The sequence below is a fragment of the Micrasema longulum genome, unplaced genomic scaffold (assembly GCF_059751315.1).
Source record: "Micrasema longulum isolate JH-2025_06_02 unplaced genomic scaffold, ASM5975131v1 h1tg000696l, whole genome shotgun sequence".
Taxonomy (NCBI): domain Eukaryota; kingdom Metazoa; phylum Arthropoda; class Insecta; order Trichoptera; family Brachycentridae; genus Micrasema; species Micrasema longulum.
This window is the reverse complement of record NW_028277892.1, coordinates 375,807-401,986: the sequence shown is the minus strand read 5'-3', so window position 1 is coordinate 401,986 and position 26,180 is coordinate 375,807. Positions and strand designations below refer to the sequence as shown.

Sequence of the window (26,180 nt, the reverse complement as noted above, 5' to 3'; positions counted from 1 at the left end):
CATTGCTTTTGATTTCTTTTCCAGTTTTATATTTTTAGATCCTCTTGTTGCATAGTTATGAAAGAACTCTTTTTTTTTGTGGCGCAGAAGTTGTCACCCGATGTTCTCTGACTGTATTTTTTTTTATAAATGAAAATTTTTTTGTGAATTTCTAGTGAAGCTCAGATTTTAAGGATAAGTATAATATGCGCAAATGTTAAGTAGGTACCTACAGTAAATAACACAGTACGGACCATGTTTGTAGGCATCTTTGTGAATTTTTATATTGGTGGCTAGTTTTTTTTCTTCATAATGTGATGATATAATGCGAATTAAAATACATATTAGGTACTGGTGAATAGCAATGATTTCTTAGTGAGGCTCAGCCTCACTTGCTCCATATGCTCCTTCGTCCCCGGTGTTTATTAAATATCTTAACTTTTGTTCTCGAAAAAATGATATCAGTCAAGCTGACGGATATTCCCTTTGAGGGCTTCAAGAGTCTGAGACTTGTTAACATAGACTCTTGACTTCAAGAAACCCCACATAAAAGTCAGGAACGGTTAAATCGATCTTGCCGGCCAGTGCAAATCACTAAAACGAGAGATAAAGCAACCCGAAAATACAGCCCTCAGAATATTGATTGTGGCTCGTGCAGTATGAGCCGTTGATCCCTCCTGTTGGAACCACATGTTTTCCAATGCTGGTCGATACTCCGGGAACCTCTTCGACATCTTCAGCCACAGCCGGGATATTCTCAGTATAACGGTTACTCCGGGGTCGGCCCGGCATGTTGTCGGAAGAATTCACTTCCCTCTTTTCTCAATCTAATAAAGCGCATATTAAGTACTTCTGGATTACCTTCTATCAGCACAAATAAGCTAAGGCTATCAGATCAGAGAGAGCTCCTTCGGGCAGCTTTTCTCGTTCGGCAACGAGCAACTTTTCCGCCTATATGGGAACCGCCAAAGAGACTTATGTCCTCAGATGCGGTATGTGGGGGGCAAGCAGTGTTTATATTTACTTTCAAGGCATCAGACGACTGCGACTTATTCGCATAGACTGGTGATTTAACGTAGCCACACAAGAAATAATCTAATGGCCTTAAATTAAACATTGGTGGCCAGTTGATATAGCCGAAACGCGAGATACCATGCCGTCGATATGTCGAGCAGAAGATCAATTGTTGAATGCGCTGTATGGGATCACCGTCTCGTTGGAACCACATGTCGTTGAGATCCATATCTTCCTATTCAGAATACCAACAATTGGTTATCATCGACCTGCATCTCTCGCCGTTGACAGTTATCGTTCATACCTGTTCATTTTGGAAGAAGAACGGGTCAATGACCTCACCGGATTAAAATCCACTCCAAACAGTAACTTTTTTGGATGCATTTGCAACTGATGGCTCTTATGTGGATTGTTGACTTCCAAAAAGTGTCAATTTTGCTTGTTTACGTAGCCATTTATCCCAAAAATAGAATCGTCGATTAAGATGATTTTCCTACCTCGAACAGAGCTATCATTTTGATAGTAAAGTTTTATGATTTATATATTTATTTATTTATATACGGCATTTCTGCCATTTACATATATGTGGTATAAAGAGTGCTTAGAAATAAAAAGATTAAAAATAAAAAAAAATCGAGTATGAAATATTAATATACTCGTACTATACACATTATTAATTACTTGAAATACTTACATATTTTAAAGAAATTATACAATAACAAAATACATTAATCAATCAAATTATAACTATTCTAACCCAATCTTCTGAAGATGTTTTGCTCTTTTTGATAAAAATATGTTGGTCACTTTATTTTTTAAGTTAGGCAGAGATAAACTAAATATATCAAAATGTGATGCATATTCATTCCCGGTATTCTGTAATCTAACAATAGGTGAGTAATATTGAGCTACCGTTCGAGAATTTTGACAATAAAATATTGTAGATGTTCTGCTTAATCTAGGTGGTACATAGAATGAAATCAATTTCAGTAGATCAGGGGTATCAAACATTGGTTTTATTATTTTATATAAAGTCATAAGATCGGTCGATGTTCTTCGTTCTTGCAATTTAGTTAATTTAAGAGAGTCTAAAATAAGTCTAAGTCTACGCGTAACTCAACATTGTAACTTTCCATGAGAATTTGCCCAACATTAATCATTAAAAATTCTAAATCTAACAGCTGTGGCTTCACCAACATGGCCACTATTCAAAGCTCAAGCTCCCTATTAAAAAACCCTATACATGCTTTTAAAGTGATTTTTCCAAACTAATGGAAAATACTGTACTACTGACCACCTACTGGCTTATTTTATTTTATTTATTTTATTTTATTTCATTGGAAAGCCAATAGACATTTATAAGATACAATTATACCATAAATACATATCATAAAGTCCAATTAAGCTAGGGTTTCCTATGACAGCGGTGCCTGTATCTTAACGACCGTAGTGAACGGTGATGCGGTGGACAGCCGTCGTAACGGTGACTAGAGAGTGGTTTCTTAGGAAAACGGTGTTAAACGGTGTTAAACGGTGTTAAACGGTGTTGATAGCACCGTTTTCTTAGGAAACCACTCTCTAGTCACCGTTACGACGGCTGTCAACCGCATCACCGTTCACTACGGCCGTTAAGATACGGGCACCGCTGTCCTAGGAAACCCTAGCTTTAGAGGCTTCCACATAATATTGTTATTGTAAATGTTGTCACATAAAAAATATACATAACATAAAATGAGTAATTATACAAAATTTATAATATTACTAGAAATGTAAATGTTATCCCGTACTCCGAGAAGTAGGTAGGTAAACATCTTTTTGAAAAGCGCGTTATTCAAAAAATGTGTTTTAGCTCTTTTCTGTAAACATTTTTTTCGTTCAAATGTCAGAGATAGATGTTATTTTGTTCGGTGAAAAATATTCAACTATAATCTCAAATACAAAAAAAACTACTTACATTGTATTCAAATTAAGACGACGATATGTTAAACATAACGCATTTTTTAATCTACTTATAAGAATATAAGATATGCACATGCGTTAATATTTAAAAATCGAATGCGCAAATAGTTAAGGAATAATTAAAATAAATAAATTATACAAAGAATGTGAAATACTGAAATATATGATATCTCAGACGAATGTGTTGGAAATCAATGTATGACAGGGTTACGAATGATGAAATCAGGCGAGAGTGTAAATCTGAGTCAAGTATAATTATTAAGATTGAGAAAGGGTCTCTGAGATGGTTTGATCACGTAGAACGAGTGGACGACAAAAGAATGGTAAAACGCGTATATATGGCGAAAGTGAATAGCAACATGAGACGAGAACGACCAAGGAAGACGTGGCATGATCAGATAAACCGAAGTCTTAAGTCTGGGCCTCGATTACAATGAAAAGTTAAAAGAGTTATCTTCGACTGTCTATAAAAAAAACCGATAATTGAATACGAAAATAAGTATGTTTGCATGAAAATTTAAAGTATCTTCGTCGGTAGCCTATAATTGAACATGTTTAGAAGAAAAAAATGTATCTGTATTCTGATTTTCTTCTCGAAAAGATAATTTACTTTGTAGATAAAATTAAAGATAAATGATAACTTCCCATTGTAATCGGGGCCCTGGTCATGTCAAAAGCAGACAGAACCGAAGGGCATGTGTGATAAGATGTATGAATGTGGAAGAAGCTTGGAATATAAGCCAGGATAGACGTGTGTGGCAGCCCATTCTCTCTGCCTACCCCTACGGGGAAATAGCGTGATGGTAGTAGTAGTAGTAGTAATGCCAAACACAAGAGACTGACTCTTATTTGGTAAGTTCAACCTGAATTATACTTATTTCTTTACATTATTTTTCTTATTAATTCATTTGCCTTAACGATGCGGTGTCTTATGCACCGCTACGCACCGATGAATACGGATTTGATGATGAAGGTCTAAGAAATAAAAAAATAAAAACATGGCCAGTTCGGGCATTTAAATTTTCTCGGTAAAAAAGTAAACGCTGGAAAAATAGGTTAACCCTTGAAAAGGGCAAGAATTTATATACTTTTAGTATGGTACGAGTTTTGAAAAAAGTTAATCTGTCAAATATACTTTTGGCAAAAATAATTTGTTTTTTCAATGTCTAAATACCTTTGGTGAATCTTTACGATAACTACTTTAAAGTGTAATTATTATAACTGTAATTTGGAGATTGCAGACCCCGTAATTATATCAACAGAGAGTAATTATGCCCATTTATTTCTTTAGAGATAATAACTTTATTATTACGAGGTACCAATAATTTTAATTGCGCCTTACTAAATGTGTGTTCCCATCATTACAAATACGGATTACAAAAATTTTATGACAAGCACTAAGGAAACTTTTGGTTTGAACACAAATAAAATTATATTATATAAAAACTTACATCGAGCAACACTACAGCCAACTTTATCGTAAAGCTCACCATTAGGCTTGAAATGACAGTACACGTTATTCCGCTAAAGTGTAAATATATTTTTTATAGCGTTAAACATGTCAAATTACGTGCGATTTTACCATTTGAACTCCTGCACATAGAATAAGGAACAGTCCAGAAGGAGCGTAGAATCATATTTGAATACATCGGACTGTGTCCAATAATTCCCCCACTATGTCCCACATCTGCCGCGCGCATTCGTGATGTCGCCACGTAATGTTGCACGATGGGAAAAAATATAATTATAACACAAATGTAAGGTAAAAAAGCAATCTGTCAATTACTCTAAAATTTTATTGTGCACGCGGAAATATTGATTCATTATTGGTCATTTAATAAGAGTAATTGAATTAATGAACTGTAAACTTAAAATATAAAACAAATTTTATTTATCATATATTTGATGTTTTAAAGATAATGTCGGTCAAATGTCCACGATAGAGTTGTTTTATCTAGTTTTCATTAGTTTTCTCATAAGATGAGCAAAGTAGGGTTAAAAAAATTACCACCCTGGCAACACTAACGAAATATTCATTTTGTTTCTTCGAAAATCTGACAGATGGAAAAATAATTCAATTTTTAAGTAATGCATTTGTTACATACACATTCATTTGCTACTTACATATATATAGTTGGATAATTTTTATAGCGCCATTTTTGTGAAAATCACCTCAAGGGTGCTGTAAAATTAATAAATATCCCAATACGTCTTGAAGCTACAGAGCGCATGGACGGTTGGGATTCTAGTTCCTCGTTTTCAATTAAGATCAATCAAAAAATATAACAGATAGGAGCTAGATCACAGAACGTCTTGCAGCTACAGAGCGCATAGACAGTTAGAAATTAAGCCCCCATTTACACATTTTAAAAATTGACAAATAAATTTAGTGTATTAATGATACTAAAAAAAAATAATAATATGAATAATAAAAAGGAGTAAGATTACAACACGTCTTGCAGCTACCAAGCGCATAGACGATTGGAATTCTAGACCCCATTTACAAAATTTAGGTATTTTAAAGTTGATATATGAATCATCGTGCAGCTACAAAGCGCATGGACGAGTGGAATTCTAGAAAAGTTATAATGATATCAATAAATTTACAAAAAATAGAGCATGGTAGTAAGTTTGTCAAGTGTTCATGCCAAGAAGTAAGCAAAAAACTAAATAAATAAAGCACTGTATCAACTCCATGGTTAACAAAGGGAAATAGATGTCCGAAGAGAATCTTTTGTAGACAGTAGGTAGATACCGTCATCATGTGGTAATGTGATTGCATTATGTTTCTTTAAGATCCTAGCAGTATTTCTACACTTTAAAAGGACACAGCACGGCATAGTTGAATTCAAATCGGGAGTTGCGTACTGACCGACGTCTAAAAAAAACGTAAACCTACTCATTTATGAGTAGTTTAGTCGCCTTCTGTTTGATGAGCGTATGCGGTTGGTGGACTATTCTTAATTCTATGCTCCTGTATCAATATCGATTGATTCGGTATTTATTTTTAGAACTCCATATTTTAACATATAGAATAAAAAATCTAACACTGATTTGAGTCTACTCAACACTTAATTTTATTTTTACAAATATAAAAACGAAAATTTCGTGACAATTGTTTCGCCTTCTTAGGGCGTTTAAAAAATGAAAAAAAAGTTTTGAAAATGCCCTAACAAGGCGAAACAATTGTCACGAAATATGTGTTTTTATATTTGTAAAAATAAAATAAAGTGTTCAGAAGACTTACATCAGTATTTAATATCTTATATTATAAGCTCCTGTATCTTAATTAAAATCATTCAATATAGCCCGTTATACGATGTACGATTGTAATAGTCAACCTATACCCAAAGTCACGTCCTCCCTTCATCCTTCAACAATTCACCCGCAGCATAACATATGTGGATAGTGGGTATTGCATGTTGGTGTTCTGACGAAGAGGCGGGTACGCCTCGAAACTGGCAGACACAGAAAAGTTGGTAAGTGGATATATACAAATATTTAATAACACTTAGTAAAAGGTTTGACCACAAAGTCAATGCTTGAAATATAAATAAGATCTTTTCTTACTGAGGCCACTTTGAAAAATAACTCTTCATTATTTTTTTTTGTGCAGAAAATCCGACTCCACTTTAAAGACAAATATGAAATGGAAATATAATAATTAATTGTATTTTCAAAATCAATATGGATATTGTCGAAAAATATTTTCATACATAACTTTAAAAAAGATATTATAAAAAATATTTCACTAGAAAAACGCGACATGTTTGGCATTGATAATTGTGACGCCAAGATTCTTGATGATGTTCTATAAAAAATTGAAATGTTAGGAACAAAGATCAAAATTAACATGAATCGTGACGTATAAGGGGCGTGGCCAATGCAATGACAGTTTTTGCGGGAATTCAAAATTACAAATTAAAAAATTATTTTTATGATACTAATTAGTAAAATTATTATTTTTTTACTCTACAGTTTTTCGTAGACGCTTATTACTTTAAAAAGGTTAAAAAAGTTATATTTCTCTCTTTTAGATTAGTCTGTTAACTACTCTTTTTAATACAGGACCAGTGCCCCGATTACAATCGGAAGTAAACAGAGTTATCTTATACTGTCTATCAAGAAAAACCGATATTTGTGGAAGAAAATGAGTATATTTGCATGAACATTTAAAGTATTTTCATCGGTAACCTATAATTGAACATGTTTAGAAAAACATTTTACTTTGTAGATAAAGTTGAAGATAAATGTTAATTTTCCATTGTAATCGGGGCCCATGAATCATATAACAATGATATTCATGAATACGAATTTTCCGTACGAAAATGAGTTTATTTTGTGCAAAATTTTGAATATTCTTCTTCGGTTTTATAAAATTGACTATCTATAGATCAAATACCATAACTCATTAATTATTTGATCTCATCTAAAAATTGTATCAAAGAAATCCCTTTTCATAGGTACAAAATTTTATTATTTCTACGGGTTTCTCATATTATAATTCGAATTTGTTTTTTTAAAATATGGATATGAATCTTAATGTTCCTGTTTGGTAAGTAAACTTGATGAGTACTTCGCCACAAGGCGAGAAAGGCCTAATTAACTTCACATATATTTTATTATTCAAAAGTTTTTATATATCCCAACTGCAAAAAATATACACGATTCTCACACTTTTGCCATATCCGGTATTTTCTCCAACATTCTAACTACTAACATTTACATCCGGCAAACGTTATTTGCCATGACATCTCCTCTTTCACCGGGATTTATTTGTAAGAAGTTCCATTAAAAGTCATTAGCTTTCTATAGAAAAGCAAATCGATAATTGATGAAGATTTAGCGCAATTAGATAACTTTGAAATTTATTTTGCATTACCAACGACCACAAATAATTAACAGTTATCTTAAATATGTAAAAGTTGTTTTCAATTGCATATCCAGACGCGCGCAAACATTTGTCCGATGAAGTTTATCCAAATGTTTGGAGACATGGATTTCACCCCCTCGGGCAGTGGTTCTTAAAATTTGATGTTGACCAAAATGAAGGTATGGATGATTTTGTACAATGTTTTAAAAATAATATCTAATGTGCAAAAATGGCATATTTAGCCGATATTTTTGATTACTTGAATAGCGTCAATGACAGCATTCAAGGGAGAAAAAAAAAATTGACATCCACAGACAAATTGACAGCCATTCGGAAAAAAGTAACTTTTTGGAAAAATCGCATTTTGAAAAAAAGAGTAAATACGTTTCCTTTGTTAAATGAAAACACTGCTGAGAAAATTATTTTAGCTATAACAGAACATTTAACTTTATCGGAAGAAAATATTGAATATGACTTTTCTTTAATGAATATAGAAAATTATGACTGGATACGAAATCCCTTTGCGGCAATTGGTACTTCCAGGGATACATCAAATTGTGAATTTTCGTATCAAGAAGAACAATGAATTACTCTATCAACGGATCGTACTCTAAAAATAAAATTCTCAGCGATAACTCTGAATGAATTTTGGATTTTTGTTCAAGACGAATAGCTCTCTCCACCAGGGCACTGAAAATTTTATTACAATTTTCAACCTTATATTTGTGTGAGCTAGATTTCTCGACATTAACCAATATTAAAACGAAGAAACGCGAAAGACTTAGCAATTCGGATGAAGAAATGAGAGTACCTATATCAAATATTAGACCTAGTAATCGCTGAAATTTGTAAAAGCCGGCAAGCTCAGGTGTCACATTAAATGATTTCCGCCGCAACAGTTTCATTGGAGTATTTATGTTTTAATGTATTTTTTAAATTAATGTAATTTTTAACTTGTCTGTAATAAAATTTTCAGTTTTATTTTAATAAAATTTATTAATTTAATTTTTTTTTTTACTTTTGTATGTTTTTAAATCTTTAGTTTTGGTGTACCGTGAATTTTTCTTTCGATCAAAAGTGCTCCCTGACTTCAAAAAGGTTCAGAACCACTGCCCTAGGGTTACAAAACTATTAAGATTAACACATGACAAGAGAGATGCAGTGCCCTATGCGCCATCTAAAAAAATATAAATAGCTCCTTAGACGTTACTACAAAATTATGTCGTCATTTTTGCTGACAGCTGTCATTCTAATCAAGCTATATTTTAAAGACATATTAACTCTTTAAAAATGTTAAAAATTCATAAAACCACAGTTTTTCGTGCGCGAGTGAAGGGTCTTAGCCTTACCACCACGGATGTCCCCACAAAAAAAGTATATTATAAAACGATCAGAACCAATAAAGAAAATACTGTCATACCATAATGAGTCAGAAAGATGGAACGCATCACAAATTAGAAATGTTGATAAATAATAGAAGTCTTAAAAAGGAGAAAGGTGGAATGTTGCCGATTTAAAAGCACAATCTTCCGCCTACAAGAACAAATGATTCAAGAAATGATGACTCAAGGTTATGATATATCGAAAGAGCAAGACATCTTTGGAAGGACTGCCTGCGCAAAACGTGGGGTACTTTGCTAATTCAGAACCTGTCTGATGATGCCAGGTTTAACTCTTAAAAGACTGTGGTAAATAATTCCTTTACTGTTATATTAAAATAAATTTAAAATTATAAATACGCCGGTCGTCTTACATGCGTGCATCCCTCATTACTGTCAATAACCGATTGAATCTCTTTCATGCCGGCCACAGAACAGTGTCTCTGTTTCCCTTTTTATGTCTTCTATCTTCGTGCTCTCTCTTTTACAGATTTATTGCTGTAGACGTCACATTCATTTTTCAGGTAGCAAGGATACATATTGTTTGTATTAAAATGCATGGTTATACACATTTAACTTTCTAAATCCGCGGTGATTATATCCATTTGAATATCAAAAACATTTTTAGAGATGGAAATATGTGTTCTGCGTACGTTTAAACATCCACATTTCCTGAGCTTTTCCATCTGTTGACATTTATGAAACTCTAGTCTATACTCGGTCAAAACAAAATGCCGGTTATTCAACTCTAGTATAATGCCAGTACTCCTATATGGGTAAAGAACTCACACGAGAGTTAGTATCATACATGGTCAATATAGTGCAGGCAATTGGTAAAATAAACCAAAGTAGGGAAGAAAATGCCGAACACTCCTCTAGTGGAACGGAAGGCCTGTTGACTACTGCCAACAGGCTGGCTTCTCCTGAAGAGTTTTAAGTGGTTTCCTCTCCACATGAGCAAATGCTGAGAAGTTCCCGATTGGTCCACATAAGTATATCCCTCCTGATCCTAACAGTTTAGATAAATTTAAAGAAATTAAATAGCAGAAAAATCCACATAAACCTTGTATATAAGCAAGTTAAATATAAGCAAAAAAAAAAAAAACTCCCAAATGGGTGCGAATCTTGGCACCTTACCAAAGCTCAAAACACCAAACTTCTGAGTTTTGAGAGTAAGTGCTTGAGAAGAATATTATGCATAAGGTGTTTCGATTGTATAACTAACATTGAAGTCCGAGAACGGTCTTCCATAATGAGCGTCTTGATGATGCGGTAGTGGACCTGGCTAGGACACGTGCTGCGCTTGCCTTAGGAGAATCTAAACCCATGTTGCCGCTTCTTTAGACCTGCGAGCTCACGCTGTCCTGGAAGGCCGTCGATGACGATCTTTTGACATTATTCAGTGGAATTAAGGGGCGCTGGATTGATGTAGGAATAGGCGAAAATACTAGCTGGCGATAGTCTCCTGGAGGCAACAGGTGATGTCCGCATGCTCCACTTGAAAGCGGATGTGGAAAAGAAGAAAAAGAAGGCATTAAGAAGTAAAAGAGCTGAAATCTTTTCTACTTTCGGAAGCGGAGGCGGTAAGTTTTTAAGAGTAGAAACTTTAAAAGAATTGTAACATGTTGTCTCTTACCTGATTGGCCACTTGTCTCTCCGCCTCGCCCAATGGGAAAAAGTCTGCAGAAGCCGCCATGGCTGATCTCGCTGCACTCTCCAGCTGCGACAGTTCCGCTCCCATGCCCTCGGCAGCAGGGGATCCGGGACACAGGCCCAGGGTGGTCCTGATGTCACAGAGCTTCCGGTCTCGAAGGATCTGGCAGGATCTAAATGCGAGCTAACCGGACGAACAGATAGGACACTTCAATGTAAATGCATTAATGATTTCCTACAGTAAACATTATATTTTTCATACTGAAAACTTAATTTTACTTTGTAGATAAAATTGAAGATAAATTTTTAATTTTAAAATCCGCCCGGGGAAAAGCTACAGATATATCGATCAGCAAGAATTCCCGATTTCCATCAAATCTAATTGATCATTAATTATTGACCGTTCAGAATTTGAGGGAGTGTCTGTTCTACCATGCATAACTGTCGTAAAGATTTTATGCAAAATATAGTATTATTGAGGTGGCTTTTAATATTCATTGTTTATATTCTGCAAGTGAAGAAAATTTTCTGTCTATGTCTAATTAGTATTGAGTGCAGGGGAGAATTTCGGAAGAAGACCCGTAAAGGGACTTTTTTGAATTCAGCTTGATTTATTTTAAAATACAAATTTATTGTAATATAAAAAGATAAACCAAATACGAATATTGAAATGTCGTCACTAATTCATGCGCAATTAATTGATTTAACTACAAACGCGTGGGAAGCTAGGAAACAATAGGAGATGACGAATACCATAATATAATAAGACAACTTTGAAAAGGCAACAATGAAATACCAAAGCTTTTAGGACATACAGTTTGAAAAGGAGAATTTTATTTTGATTGGCTCACCACAATGACCGAGAAGAGAATTTTGGTTTTCAGTTGACGGGCTTGCTGCAGGGGAGGGAGAGCATCGAGGGCATCCAAGGTATCAACTCTTGACTTGTTGAAGAGCTGCCCGTACCTCATTACCAGCTCCGATCTGCGGAAGAATAAGAATAAATATATTTTATTCCTTTTATTAAGTCTTTAGAGTTATTCAAGTTATTCTTCCCTTAGAAAAGTACCTATTCAAACGGTTTTGGAACTGGTTAAATGATTCTGCAACATGCTTTGTACTATTGCAACATGACAACGTATCTTGATAAGGAAGCTTGTGTAGTTTAAAACAAAGCTGTTTTATTTTAATTTAAACTGTATTTAGTTTAAAATAGGTACTTGTTAAAAATCCTAGCGTTATCTTCATTTACCTTGTTATGCACGCCCTTCGATTATATAGACTTTTGATATTACCTTATTGAAAATGTTGATAATACCAAGTCCTTCTGAATTGTTGTCTTCCTGAGTTTCTGTTCACTCCTATTATACCTACGAATTTATCCATTCTTCCCCCATTTACTCTTAAATCCCGCTGGCTCAAAAAAATACGAACGTAAAGGTGGTAGATCTGATAATATGCAGTTTCAAAAGTCAGTTTTTAGTCGTTTTTCGTGAGTTTTCAATATTATTTAATCGTAAAAATATGGTTTAAATCAACAGAAAGGCACGCGGTAAATGGATTTTGTTAAGAAAAATGACAAGCATAAAAACTCCTTTTTATATAATCAAGAATTTTCAATACTACTGGGTCTAATTGGACCCATCTCCGATGAATATAAGTTAATTTGTTGAACATTTAGAGCATATTTTCTTAGTGACCGCTCTTTTATTTTGATTACACTTGTTGCATATTTGCATTTTGCAACTTCTTCATTTGTAAACCTATTGTTCATTGATTTTCATAGCTCAGGTTTAAAAATCACGTTTCTAACCTTGCAGAGTCAGCTTCATTTCCTGATCCGTCAGGGTCTGAGTGGTAGCCATCACTGCAGCAAGACAAAGCTGGTGGCGAAGGCGGTGGAGGGGCAGGCGCTGCTGTGATTGGCGGAGCGGGCGACGTTCCAGATGCGGGCGCTGAAGGAAGAAGGGCTAAAACCGCGCCGCAACCTCGGGAGAAGCTCATTAAGAGTCCAGCTGCGGCTCTGAAAGGTTATATTTACATTTAAGTCAAGATTGAAATGTCACTATCTAAATATTTAAGTTGTTCCTTTATCCTTCTTCTTTCCTCCCTCCCCTCTCCTCTCTTCATAGTATAGTGTTAATTTTTTTATGTATTTTTACTTTTTTAATCTTTTTTAAAATTTTTGATTTTTGCCTAAAATTGTAAGATTCAATATGTCCATGTACTTGTAATTTTCTCAAACTTAAAGGTTTGGGTAGGTAGGAATAAATTGCCTTAAGGCAATATGTACGCCTTTATATGTACATAAACTGTATATAAATACAAAAGTAGTAGTGGTCATTCACTGGTGATTCTGCTATTTTTTTAGAGTAATATTATTTATAATTGTAATACTCGTATTTCAATAAAAAAGGAAAAGTACTTAGAAAAAATAATGTGTTTTTTATTGTTTTCTTTTATTTTGTACGCTTAAATAATGAAATTCATACCTTTAATGTGGATTTCACTATAAGCTGAACCTTAAACGGCCATTCATTGGTGCTTTGACCCTACTCATTTTCGTACACAAATATCGGTTTTCCTTTATAGGCAGTCAAAGGTAATAATAATAATAATGTTTGGATAATTTATATAGCGCCATTTTTGTGAAAATCACCTCAAACTCTGTTAACTTCCCATTGTAATCGGGGCCTGATGATGCTTATGGAAAAAATCCAACAAATTCTTGTCATTAACGATGCAAAAATTTTCTAAAAATGGACGATTCTCGAAGAAATTATGAAAGTGAGAATTAACTCATAGTTAACACGGATTTTGATGGCTATCAATACGGTATTGTTTTAGTTTTTATATAAGAAAGAAAGCGAAATTAGTTAGAAGACAAGAGATTTTGTGTGTGAGAATCTTTTTCAGTATTATCGCCTTCCCATAAACATGCGATTGTAGCATTATTGCCTGAGAAGATACTTTTTGTGCGCAAAACTCGAAAGTGAATCGTAGAATAGGCGAGGTTAGTGAAAGTATTTTGGCATATTAATTATTATGATTATAAAAATATTGGAAGCTTTTTAGAATTCTCGGGCTGCACCTATCAAAAGGTTGATGAGGACTTAGTCAGCATCTTTAAATTATATTTTTTTACTTTGATTCTTTGTCAACGATAATGAGGCAGTTCAGTTGTTTTTTTAATTTATTTATTTAAATTTCTAAACGCTTTGAGCACCGGCCGAATACACATAGAAGTTACCCTGTGCCCGGCCCATTTTCGTGAAATTTCATGCTTTGTAAAGGGTTTCTTCAAAGTGTCATATTTATGAAAATACGAAGTTAAATCAATTGAAACTTTCATATTATTTTAAATAATTAAGTAAGTCATTTTTTCATGATAGTTTTGCCAACATTGGCTTTTATGGAGAGCCACATTGCGCATTGCAATGTTCACACCTATGCCGGGCCTCACTCCTTTTTTGGGCTTTGTATCCCGGAGCCGTGTAAACACGTGATTTTTATAACCATGCGTTGTGCCCGGTCCCGTGTTTTCACGTGGTTTACCAGCAGCAAAAAAGTACTAATAAAAGTCACTAGATGTCAATAATATGCACTTTTTTAGACAGCTGGTAAACCACGTGAAAACACGAGACCGGGACACAACGCATGGTTAAATAATCACGTGTTCACACGGCTCCGGGATACAAAGTGTTAAAAGACTATTAAACTTAGCAAACAAATAATTATTATCGCTATGATTTTTTAATGTTTTGTAATCAAGAAAATTCCTACCGAAATTTCGAAATTACACAGCCCGCCCTCGACGTCAAGAGTTCAAGTCGTCGAGTTTTTCTTACATTTAAAAGTAGAACTCCGTACACGCCAATTTGTAGCCGCTAAACGTCAAAATATGCAATGCGTCAAAAATATATCTGGGCCGAAAATATTATTCCTAAACATATTACAACAGAGATAGAAATCATTTAAGAGAAGGGAATATGGATATATAGGCATTTACAGGGTTTATGACCTGTCAATGGCTTGTTTGAATGACTTATACACCGTGTTTCACGTGTAGAGTGGTCTCCTGACAATACTCGAAATATAATTGATGTGCAGGAACTTTTAAAGATTTATTTTGCATTGTGTCAATCAATTTTGGAGTACGGTATAATCGGTTGGGGTGGTGCGAGTGACACAGTTTTAAATAGTGTATTTGTTGCACAAAAATTCATAATTAAAAAAATACTCAGAGTCCCGATGCAGACATCAACTGAAGAAATATTCCACAAATCACAACTTATGACACCAAAACGCTAAAACAATAAATACTTACAGATTCAAAAACTACTCTTACTCAAAAGGAAGACAAAACCCCTACAATACATCACAAACAAATAATATAATCACTAGATTCTCAAAAAAAAGACAACCTAAACAAATGCAAACTAATACCACTTTCGGACAAAGGGATTTTGAGTATTATTCAATTAAAATCTATAACCTACTTCCACTATCTATTAAAACAATTAGTAACGAGAAAATGTTTAAAAGGCTATAAAAAATGGATAGTGGAGCTAGGTAGAAGTAAAATGGATTGTCTCATTAGCCCAAACCAATATTGAATCAACCGCTCCACAAGTGTATAGCTTATGTTAGGTTTTTGTTATTTTCATTGTGCGTTTTGTAATATAAATAATACAGATGTACATATCGGGGGTTAAGGGTCATAAGGGCGAAACTACAAAAACACAGTTTTGAGATAAATGATAAAACAGTTTTCAAAAAATAATTCTGTCTTTTAAGGGTAACAAATAACGAAAATTAAAAAAAAAGTCAATAGAGCATAAAATATTTTAGAGACAAAAAATATGAAACTACGCCTTCGTCTATATGACCCTAAATTGCGCTTACATTAGTAAATAACCAAATTGATGTAAAAGGCGTTTTATTCTTCTGACTTTAAACAAAACGCTTCATTTGTAGTTTCACACAAATTTATCTAGGTAACTACTTATCGGATGAGTTTCATCTTTTTGTCACTAACAGGATATTTTGTTTGTATATCAGATTAGTACTTAACACAAAACAGCATTTTCTGTAGTTTCGCCCTAATGACCTTAAGCCCCCGATATATACCTTGTTTTTAAAACTGTGAATATTTTGTTAATTATCTCTGTTTATTCAGTTAGTCTTCTTTGTTTATTCTCTAATGTAAAAACATTTCAAAAAAGTATATTGTTAAGTGTCCTCGGCACGGGTACCCAGTGAGGACACATTATTTTTATTATTAATTATAGTTTGTAAGAGAAAAATATGAATAAATAAAATTTAAAAAAAATGAATGCCGGCATTTAATGAACAGCCTAGCCGCCCAGTTGAGTGGCTGATTCAACTATTTGGTAGCGATATATACATTTTTGCGATATATACATTTTTTTTTTAAATTTGTGAAAATAAGTTTAAAAAACCTTATTTTTAAAAACATAAAATAAGATTTGTCTTTGAAGACTTACATAAATATTTTTTTTTAATATGAGGGTACTAGAAACAAATTTAGAAATCTCCATTGAAGGAGCTACTGAGATATTTTTTGCGAAATACTGAATCTAATTATGCTTCACCAAACCAATGGAGAATGCTTAGTTCGCGATGTCATGTAGTATTATTGAAATCTGTTTTTGCTAGATTTGGAGACGGTTTTGAATTACGCTATTATTTAGGTAGGTAGGTTTTTATGTAAAGTTTATTTTTGTATCAATAACTAATTTTTCGTTTTTGGTGGAGATTTCAAAGTTTGCCTTTGCCTGTAATATCCTCACAATTTATATTGGCTACTTTGAAGCAGCGGTCATGTAATAAATATGGTAAATTTAGGATTTTTGTGAAAAAAAAAATTAAATTACGTCGAAAATAGGATTAAAACTTCAGAGCAATAATGCGTAACCTAGAGAGAAGCCCTATTACTATGTTTCATAGAACGCAAGCGATGTTGGTTAGCAACCAATTGGTGGCCATTCTGTATTATTTGATAACATAAACATAACGGTTCGATCGGATGCTTTTGTAGCTGTGCTTGGCTTTGTTTGTACATAACTTGGATATTTACGTTATAATAAATAAAAATCGACTATGGCGAATTGCAGTATGTTTGGTTGCAGCAGTAGGAGCGTCAAAGGTGTTAAAGGAGTTAGTTTTCACAGGTAATTGATTTCGAATATTTTCCCATGATTGACATTGATTTTTGGCATTTATTGTCCCGACACGTGTATTATTTTGCTTATAAACCTTACTTATATCAGCATATTTACTTCAGATACTATTTTATTTCAATTCGGGAGATAAATTTGTGAAATTAAGTATGTTTACTGTTGATAATGACAGTTGATTACGGACAATATATCGAGGGCGCACTATATAAAGTTTGAGTCTTTATCGAGTTGAGGTCGATTAAAATGTTACTCGAAAATAGCAATGTTAACCTTGAAGTTGCATCTAAAATGACGTGTACAAATTTCAGGCCGCTCCGACTCGCCATTTCGAAGATGTGACGGACAAACAAACAAACTTAACACAGGATTTTGGTTCCATGGAGTTGGGATTTATGTCTAAATAAAAGTTACATAAGTATATTGTGAATAAAATTATTAAATAAATAAAAAAATTAGCACACACATGTATTTTCAGTTTTATAAATAAAAAAATTAGCACACACATGTATTTTCAGTTTTATAAAATGCCTTATAGGCGATTAAAAAATATATATATATTGGAATAACCCTGCAATAATAAATACACACGTACATATTTAAAAATATTTACAATGCAAATAATATCCATTTGGCAATTCTCGACCTCCGTACGGCCCATTGTTTCGCTGCGAACTGTAACTAACTTAATACCCAATAGTCATATAATGGTTTTCCTACGTTTGGGCTCCTCTATAGCTTGGCGCATTATTACTCTGAGATTAAAACGAATGTAATAATATTTTAAAATACGTCTAAATGTTTTATACGGGGCGATCTCTTAAATCGCTCAAGCTCTGTAAATGTCTATAATTTTACATTCCCTTCTAAAAAAACGTTTGTCTCTCTTTTACAAAACGTATATTTTGAAATTCTAGTAATATTTTATTTTGTTGTTGTTTTGAAATACTTGATAAACTATGTTTAAAATTCACGGCAATGTAGTGCTTTTAAATCACCTTGGAAAATGTATTATGTAAGTTATTGACCCCACACTAGAAGAAGATGCTATACATTATTTTATACTTGTTATAAGCAACTATTCCATTTCCTGCAGACATGTTGTTACGTCACATGTTAGAAAAAGTTGGTAGGAAGACCAAGATCTACTGTTGCGTTATGGACGATATTAACCCTTTGCACCCACACTTTATTTATGTAAGAATATTTAATATTTTTAATAAAGTATAATATCTTTTTTTTTAAATTTCAATTTTATTTATTCATAAATAGGACTATTACAAATAGACTATCTTAATTCATACATATCGAAATAATGAAAATAAACATGTAAAATTTGGTATGAATAAAAATAACACACAATTATAAATAATATCCAGAGAATAATATGTTAAAAAAGTAAGAGAACCTTTTAACGAAAACCTCCCTTAGAGACGTGAAAAATGTCAATGTCCAAAGTAATATTGTTCAACATAGAGATAGCCCTTCCAACAGGCATAACCACTGGCAGGTTGGTGCTGTAAATTGGAATATGAAAAAGTCTATGCTGACGCTGGCTAAGGTAATGTAATGTCGGTAATGGCGCAAATGCCTACCATGCAAGAGGTCTCGGGTTCGATTCCCGACATGGTTGATATGGAATATTTATTTAAAATATTTTTTTCACATTAGAATATTTCATAGTCCCTGGAATGGTACCTGAAGCGTAGAACTGATCGTCTAACCTTCATGTAACGAAAAAAAAAGGTCAAGATACGCTGCGATTGGTGTACTAATGCAGTGCCCTATGCACCATTAAGTGCGGAAACTGAATGATGATGATGTCTAAGGTAATTATCCGGAACATAAAAGCTAATGCTAATAATTTCAGGGTTGTTATATACACATTCCTTCTGGTCTTCAAACTGCTGTAACTGAGCATACCCTGGAGGAACTCTGAGCCGGGAGTGGGATAAAGCCAAGGATAATATCCGCACTCCCTCATGTAAAGATACAAAAAAAAATACTTCTGAACCCTCTCATCCATAAGAGAGTACTTCAAATACACATTCCTTCTAGTCTATGTTGCAGCCGAGCATACCCTGGAGAAACTAGATCGGGTAGAGCCAAAGATAATACCCCCCCTCTCTCATGTAGAGATATCTCAGAAACTTCGTTTGGATTTTGTCTATCATAAGAGAGTACTTCAGTTCACGTGTCCCCCAAATCATCGAGCTACTCTCGAGTCTAGTTCGTGACGAGTTATAAAGAATTCTCAGTACTCGTGCATTATCAAAATCCCTAGTAGTACGCAGGTCGAGTCCTAACATCTTCAACGAACTACTACAAACTGTTTTAATCTCATTATGAAATGTCGGGAAATTCACAAAAGAAACGGCCAAATCTTTAACCATTGAAGTCCGCATAAGATTCTGGTTGATTCTGATTCATTATAAAGCGAAAAAAGCGTTTTGTTGGCCCTGGGGAAAGACAGAACTGAGCATTTTGAAATATTTAATAATAATTTATTTCGTCTTCCCCCATTCAGATACGTATATCATATCCGCCTGGGTCATCCGCGAATTTTTTATCTTTTAATTTTATTTTAATAGTATAATTTTACATTTTTACAATTTAAAAAAAATAATTCACTTGCTATATTTTTACTAAAACTAAAATCCCACCAAGCCACTTTCTGTAGCTTGTTGGTGAAGATTATATTTATTCTAACTTAATAATATTATTTACATTTATAAAAATAATTAATAACAGATAAAAATTAACAGCCGGATAGATTAGAATAAACATGTTTATTCAGATAATAATACATAAATTACACAACGCCGCAGACATTTCATTATCCATCGCCGTTCATCATCATCCGCCGACTCCCGACGAAAGTGAGTGCCAGCAGTGTTCCTGATCACAAATTTCCCTGATTGCGTGAGCTGATTGCCGACAAGAAGGAAGTCTCAACTCTAAGTTATTCGGTGTTATTACATGTTGATTTTCTCTGGTCCGAGTACATGTATAATAAATTGTTTTCTGCATAATCCATTGTCAGCTCACATTGTCAGTTTGGAGAAATTAATTTAATTGTACGCTATCATAAATATATTTTTAGAAACGCAAAGGTTTATCTATTTACACGACACCACATCCACTGTAACTACATAATTAAAAAAAATCTCAACCGCTAGATAGCGATGACGATTGTAAGGAATTTGTAGTGCCAAATATTTGTCGTACACGGAGTATTAAGGGTTAAGACGCAATCACACCGGAAGAGACTCAATTTGAGGTAAGTACCAACATCTGTGTTTGAATTCCGGAAATATTAGTTTTACTTTATAGACTAGAATTAATTATTGTTAAACAATAACTACATTCTAAGTACTCAGTATTCTTCCGCAGTCTTAAATAAACAATCTAAATTATTCGTTTTTAAAAATAATAACTTTGATTGGTGGGTAATTAATTATACTTTGTACCAAGTAGACAGGAAGGATATTTTGATCACTGATTTTTTGATGACGTTTCACTCAAAATTATTTGATGAATGAAAATGTTCATGATATTGACTGCAGAGTCGTACACTTTTGGTGCAATGAGCACATTGGGACTTCGCTGCCTATAGACCATTACGGACATAGTAAGTCTTGCATAAAACTGGTTTCAAGTATGCAGGAATGCTGACCCCAAAAGGACCAGAGGAAATGAAAGATCCTCGCGGGAGCACAGTATGTGAGATAATATTTGTCTGGGAATACTATCGTCATAAGTAAAAAGGGTTTTTAGTGTTTATCAACAAACTGTAAGTAATCATAAGTAAAAACACAAATTTCAATTGTTTCTAAAGCATAAAACCCGTGTGAGTCATATCTACAGCGAGTTTTTGCTTATGAATCTCTAGATATTGTGTTATTGCCTAAATCTTTGAAGAAAACAACTTAAAAATCATCATATCGTTTTTCTTACTGAAATATTTTTAACATATTACGAAGTCTAAGCATCTAAAGGGCTTATGACCTGTCAATGGCTGGTTTAAGTTGTCACTTTACACACTGTGTAACATTCACCATTCTGCCCATATTTGAACATCTATATCCTTTTAATTTTTTCATCTGTTGATGTTTGTGAAGTTAAAGAGCTGAAACCTTTATTTATGCGAGTGAGGTTCATCTAATTGAATTATTTCACCTACATACTAGGCAACGCGTGAAAATATTATTTTTTCAATTTCTACACTTCTTCATGGACCAGGTGGATTTATCAACAATATTTTGAGTTTGTCCAAACTTTTGTAGACAAGGACTGGATTCGACTCCCTTGGAAGCTGTTTATATTAACATATTACAACAGAGATGAAGAGCATTTTAGAGAAGGTAATATAGAAGTCTAAGCATCTAAAGGGCTTATGACCTGTCAATGGCTGGTTTAAGTTGTCACTTTACACACTGTGTAACATTCACCATTCTGCCCATATTTCAACATCTATATCCCTTCAATTCTTTCATCTGTTGATGTTTGTGAAGTTAAAGAGCTGAAACCTTTATTTTTGTGGGTGAGATTCATCTAATTTAATTATTTCACCTACATACTAGGCAACGCCTGAAAATGTTATTTTTTCAATTTCTACACTTCTCCATGGACCAGGTGGATTTATCAACAATATTTTGAGTTTGTCCAAATTTTTGTAGACAAGGATCGTCTCTGGATTTACTCTGTTGTAATATGTAAATATAAACAAACAATTTTTTTTTTTTTTACTTCTCGTTGCTATATATCAAATGATTCGAGTGTTTTTGACTCGATGGCTGCTCTCAGGTAAAATCCTGAATAAAGAAATCGAGTAGAGATAAGTCCGCCCCGTTGTGTAGCGGTTGACTCTTATTATTTTCGCGGTCCTGGGTTGGATTCCTGGGAAAGTGGTCATAAAAATATTTATTTTAAAGAGGTTTTTTGAACCGCAGTATTTCATTGTGCCTGGAGCGTTAGACTGATCACACCGCTTTCACGTAACAGATGATTGCTGCTTTGGGCGTATTAATGTAGTGCCCTATGCAGCACTGGGTGTAGAAAGAGGGATATGATGATGAAGATAAAGACGTGATTTGTTTTTTTGATTGCGAGATACGTTGGTATCAACATTTTCAGTAGCGAATCAAGAGCGATTGTGCAGGTTTAAGTTTGTATAAACAATTTTTTCTTCTGTTTCCTAAGGCGGTATCTACACCTGAATCTCCACGCTTGAATTAGCGAGAGAATTATTTAACCATTGTTTGTTCTGAGACAATAGTTCATAGATAGTGTTGCTCCTACACATTGCTCACCTACTTCTTACAACAGAATTCTACCTTCACAGTCAAGATGCGTTTTAACATATCCAAAGCGTTAGAACGCATCTAGTCTTTTTGTCTTTCTTCTTTGCGGGTCACAATCTGTGCGATTGATTTACATCATGCGTGGTCAGTCTCTACTCGCCTCTATCGGAAGGGCTCAAACAAGAGCGCACATTCGTATTGCCTAGTGAGTACTATACAACTCATTACTTGAATTTCCGTCAAAAAAAAACTTAGAAAGCTGACTAAGTACCAGTGGCGAATCGTGATTTTATTTACAGGTAAGCTATAAAAAAAATTCACATATTTGCACCTACATAGGAGGTACATAATATAATGTAAGTAATATATACTATAAATTGATATTTTTCCGTGGTTCTGTGTGATACAACAACTCTCATCCATGAAATCAACTCAAACGATGTAACTTCGTGATATATTATATTAAATTGATATATTATCCATTACTTTAATATATAATTTATTAAAAAATAAATTAAAAAATACCACTATGAATTCAGTCGATATTAGGTATTCAATTGAAATATCAACTGAACGCATTGTTCTATTAATTAATAGTGCTAAAAATGGCAGCGTGGAGCGCTATATGTCCTGCAATATGACGCATGAAAGTAATTATGGTCTTATGTCAAAAGTACCATCTCAAAGAAAAATAGTCCTTAAGAAACAGTGTTTGAAATACTGTTTTCCAAATCAATAATCTTCAAATAATTAGTGTAATCTGCAAGTTTAATCTAAGAGAAAAAACCCGCACTGGGGTTAATACATTCAAAATATAGTATACTTATTTGTATGAAAAATAAGCTGGAATGATCGGCTAGTTTCTTGGCTCACCGCAGGCGCTGGGCGCGCTTTATTAAAATTTATATTTATATTAGGATAAAAATACAAACGGTGAAAATGATTTAAAATAAATAGTCATTATTTATTTATTTTTATAATAAAAACAATAAAACATTATTATGGTTAGTCAAATAAAATGGCAAGCTGCGCATAATCGCTTCTATACACGGTTCGCCCCTGCTAAATGCATGAGCTGCTCCAAAATGCATGAAAGCAACTGCTTGAATCTTAGTCAAACCTCCATGGGATAACCCTTTTGGAGTGCTGAGAGCCATCTCCCAGTACCAGGACTGGTCCAAATAAGAAAGCGGTCTGATAGCTGAGAAGATGAACTCTCGGTTCGAAAGCAAATATCTTGTACTATGAATGTTTTAAAATACATGAAAGCGGTATGATAGCTGAGATAAAAAACTCTGCCTTATATAGCGGGTACACGACCTTTATAGGTGAACTCTGGTGACTATTTTGGTAGGGATGATTTCCTTCAGGTCTCCGCGGGGGACGAAGCGCGCAGGGGTAGCCGGTCAGCTGCGATGTTAGAAGAGTAACGTTGTGGGGCCGAGATAGTGATACATGGGCAAAAAAATCGTCTGTACCCATTTCGGCCGCACGTTATAAATATTAATAATCTTTAAATAAATTTTGAAATATAAAAAATAATGTTAAGTTTCCGGAGGATGCATACGCAGAAAAGAAGAATTAAGAATTTAAGAAGAAAAATTAAAAATAGTTCTGTATTTTAATATCTTATTTTATAAATGCTTGTGTTATTTCTAAAATAATGGTTTTATTAATTGAGGAAACTGGTTGAAGAACAACCCAACCCACAAAAAAAAAAATTCGAGATTATCGCCGTTAAAGTTTTTGAAGTGTTTTCAACATGTGATAAGATTTTTTAAAATATTTTTATTTTAAAGAAAGTTGTATTTGCTATTCAGCTATTAAAAGAGGTAAAAAAAATTTTTTTTTGCAAATGGTCATGTTAATATTGCCTTTTGAATGAGTCAATGTCTTACGTCGTTCTTACATTCTGTGAACAAAAATGAGTCAAGTTATACATTTTCTTTACCAAAACCGGGGACCAACTTGAGAGGTATGTCAATATTTTTGCATGCCTCAAAATCTATTCTGTTTACAAGCTAGAGTGACTATTTTTTGTTTGGTGATAGCTAAGGCAAGCAGTATACTAAACATGAATTAGCCGGATAAACGGCCTAATGGACGTTAGGTTGTTTCTCCACCTGTGTCCTCAATTGTTAATCTCCCATAACCTTGGATTAAATAAGTTCTTCCAATTCTTAATTTAATTTATAATTTTCGTAAGTTTCACTTGTTTATGACCAAAATAATAACCTTGATAATCAAGAATATTAAACACATTTCCTATGATACGCATCTCCATATAAAACATTTGGGATTCACAAGAAAACACTAAACAGTTTAAATAAATAACATATTTAAACAGAAAAGGAGAACTTTTAAAAAAAGAAAATCAGGGAGGCAACGTGGTAACAAGGCAAAAAATTAATAACCAGACTTGATTAGAAAAAAAAACTCTATCTAATCAGTTATCTTAAAGATCGAGGAATTGTTCAAGATCAGGTATACGAGTATTAATATAAAATCTTAAATAACGAAATTTATTCCCCCTGAACTATTATCGCTAATAAAATTTAGAATACCTAGATTCAATATGTGTATGTATCAGTGGCGAATGGTGATTTTATTTATATGTAAGCTACAAAAAATATCATATATGTGTACCTACATAGAAAGTTCATATTATAATGTAAGTAATATATACTATAAATTTATATTTTTCTGTGGTTCTGTGTGATACAACAACTCTCATCCATAAAATCAACTCAAACGACGTAATTTCGTGATATATTATATTATAATTCTAATTCTTAATTTTAACTTTTAATTAAAAATTTTAACTTAATTTTAATTTAAACTTTTTATTTTAATTTTAACTTTTACTTTTAATTTTAAACAGTTGATTTCAACTCTTAATTTATACTTACCTACATCTACTACCTGCATCGAATAATTTATTGTTGGCTGTGATTTTTTTACAATTAAATTTAAATGTTCATGGAAGCAGAGAGAGAGAGGGAGGAAAGTAGAGTAGCTTTACAATGTCTTCTCCTTTTTATGAACTTTTTATGTAATGTTTTTTTTTTTTCCTTTTTTAGAATTAAATTATTTTTCCCCTCTCCTCATGCATTCATTAGTGTGAAATCTATAATTGGTCTTACTTTTTAAAATTGTTCTTTTGTACCTTGTTTTATATAAAGACTATATGATTTCATTAATAAATAAATATAGATATATTATTTATTACTTCAATACACAACTCATTGAAAAACTAATAAAAAATAGCACTATGAATTCAGTCGATATAACATAGGTATTCAATTGAAATGTCAACTGGCCGAATTGTTCTAGAAATTAATAGTGCTGAAAACGGCCGCGTCGAGCGCCATATGTCCTGCAATATGTCAAAAGTACCATCTCAAGGAAAAAAAGCCCTTAAAAAAATACTCTTTTTCAAATCAAGAATCTTCAAATAATTAGTGTAATCTGCAAGTTTAACCAAGAAGAAAAAACCCGCACTGTATAGTAAACTTATTTGTATGAAAAATAAGCTGGAATAATCGGCTAGCTTCTTGGCTCACCGCAGGCGCTAGGCGCGCTTTATTAATATTAATATTAGGATAAAAATACAAACGGTGGAAATAATTTTAAATAAATAATTATTATTTATTTGTTTTTCTGCAAATAAATTTACAGTGAAACATTATTATGGTTACTAAAATATAATGGTAAGCTGCGCATAATCGCTTCTATACACGGTTCGCCCCTGGTATGTATGAATGTAAATAAATAAATATTATATTTTTATTTTATTTTTAGTTTTTATGGATGAAATATT

At 33.3% G+C, this 26,180-nt stretch overlaps 1 protein-coding gene across 1 annotated transcript in view; it reads right to left on the bottom strand.

The window, feature by feature from the left end:
* Nucleotides 1-26,180, bottom strand: part of LOC148279595 (uncharacterized) — a 114,186-nt gene that overhangs the window by 18,544 nt on the left and 69,462 nt on the right. The window contains exons 6-8 of the mRNA XM_088229692.1: nt 12,671-12,880; nt 11,709-11,841; nt 10,841-11,041 (exon numbers count right to left, since the gene is read on the bottom strand). Of these exons, the coding sequence (XP_088085818.1) occupies nt 10,841-11,041; nt 11,709-11,841; nt 12,671-12,880 (544 nt within the window). The remainder of the gene's footprint in view (nt 1-10,840; nt 11,042-11,708; nt 11,842-12,670; nt 12,881-26,180) is intronic.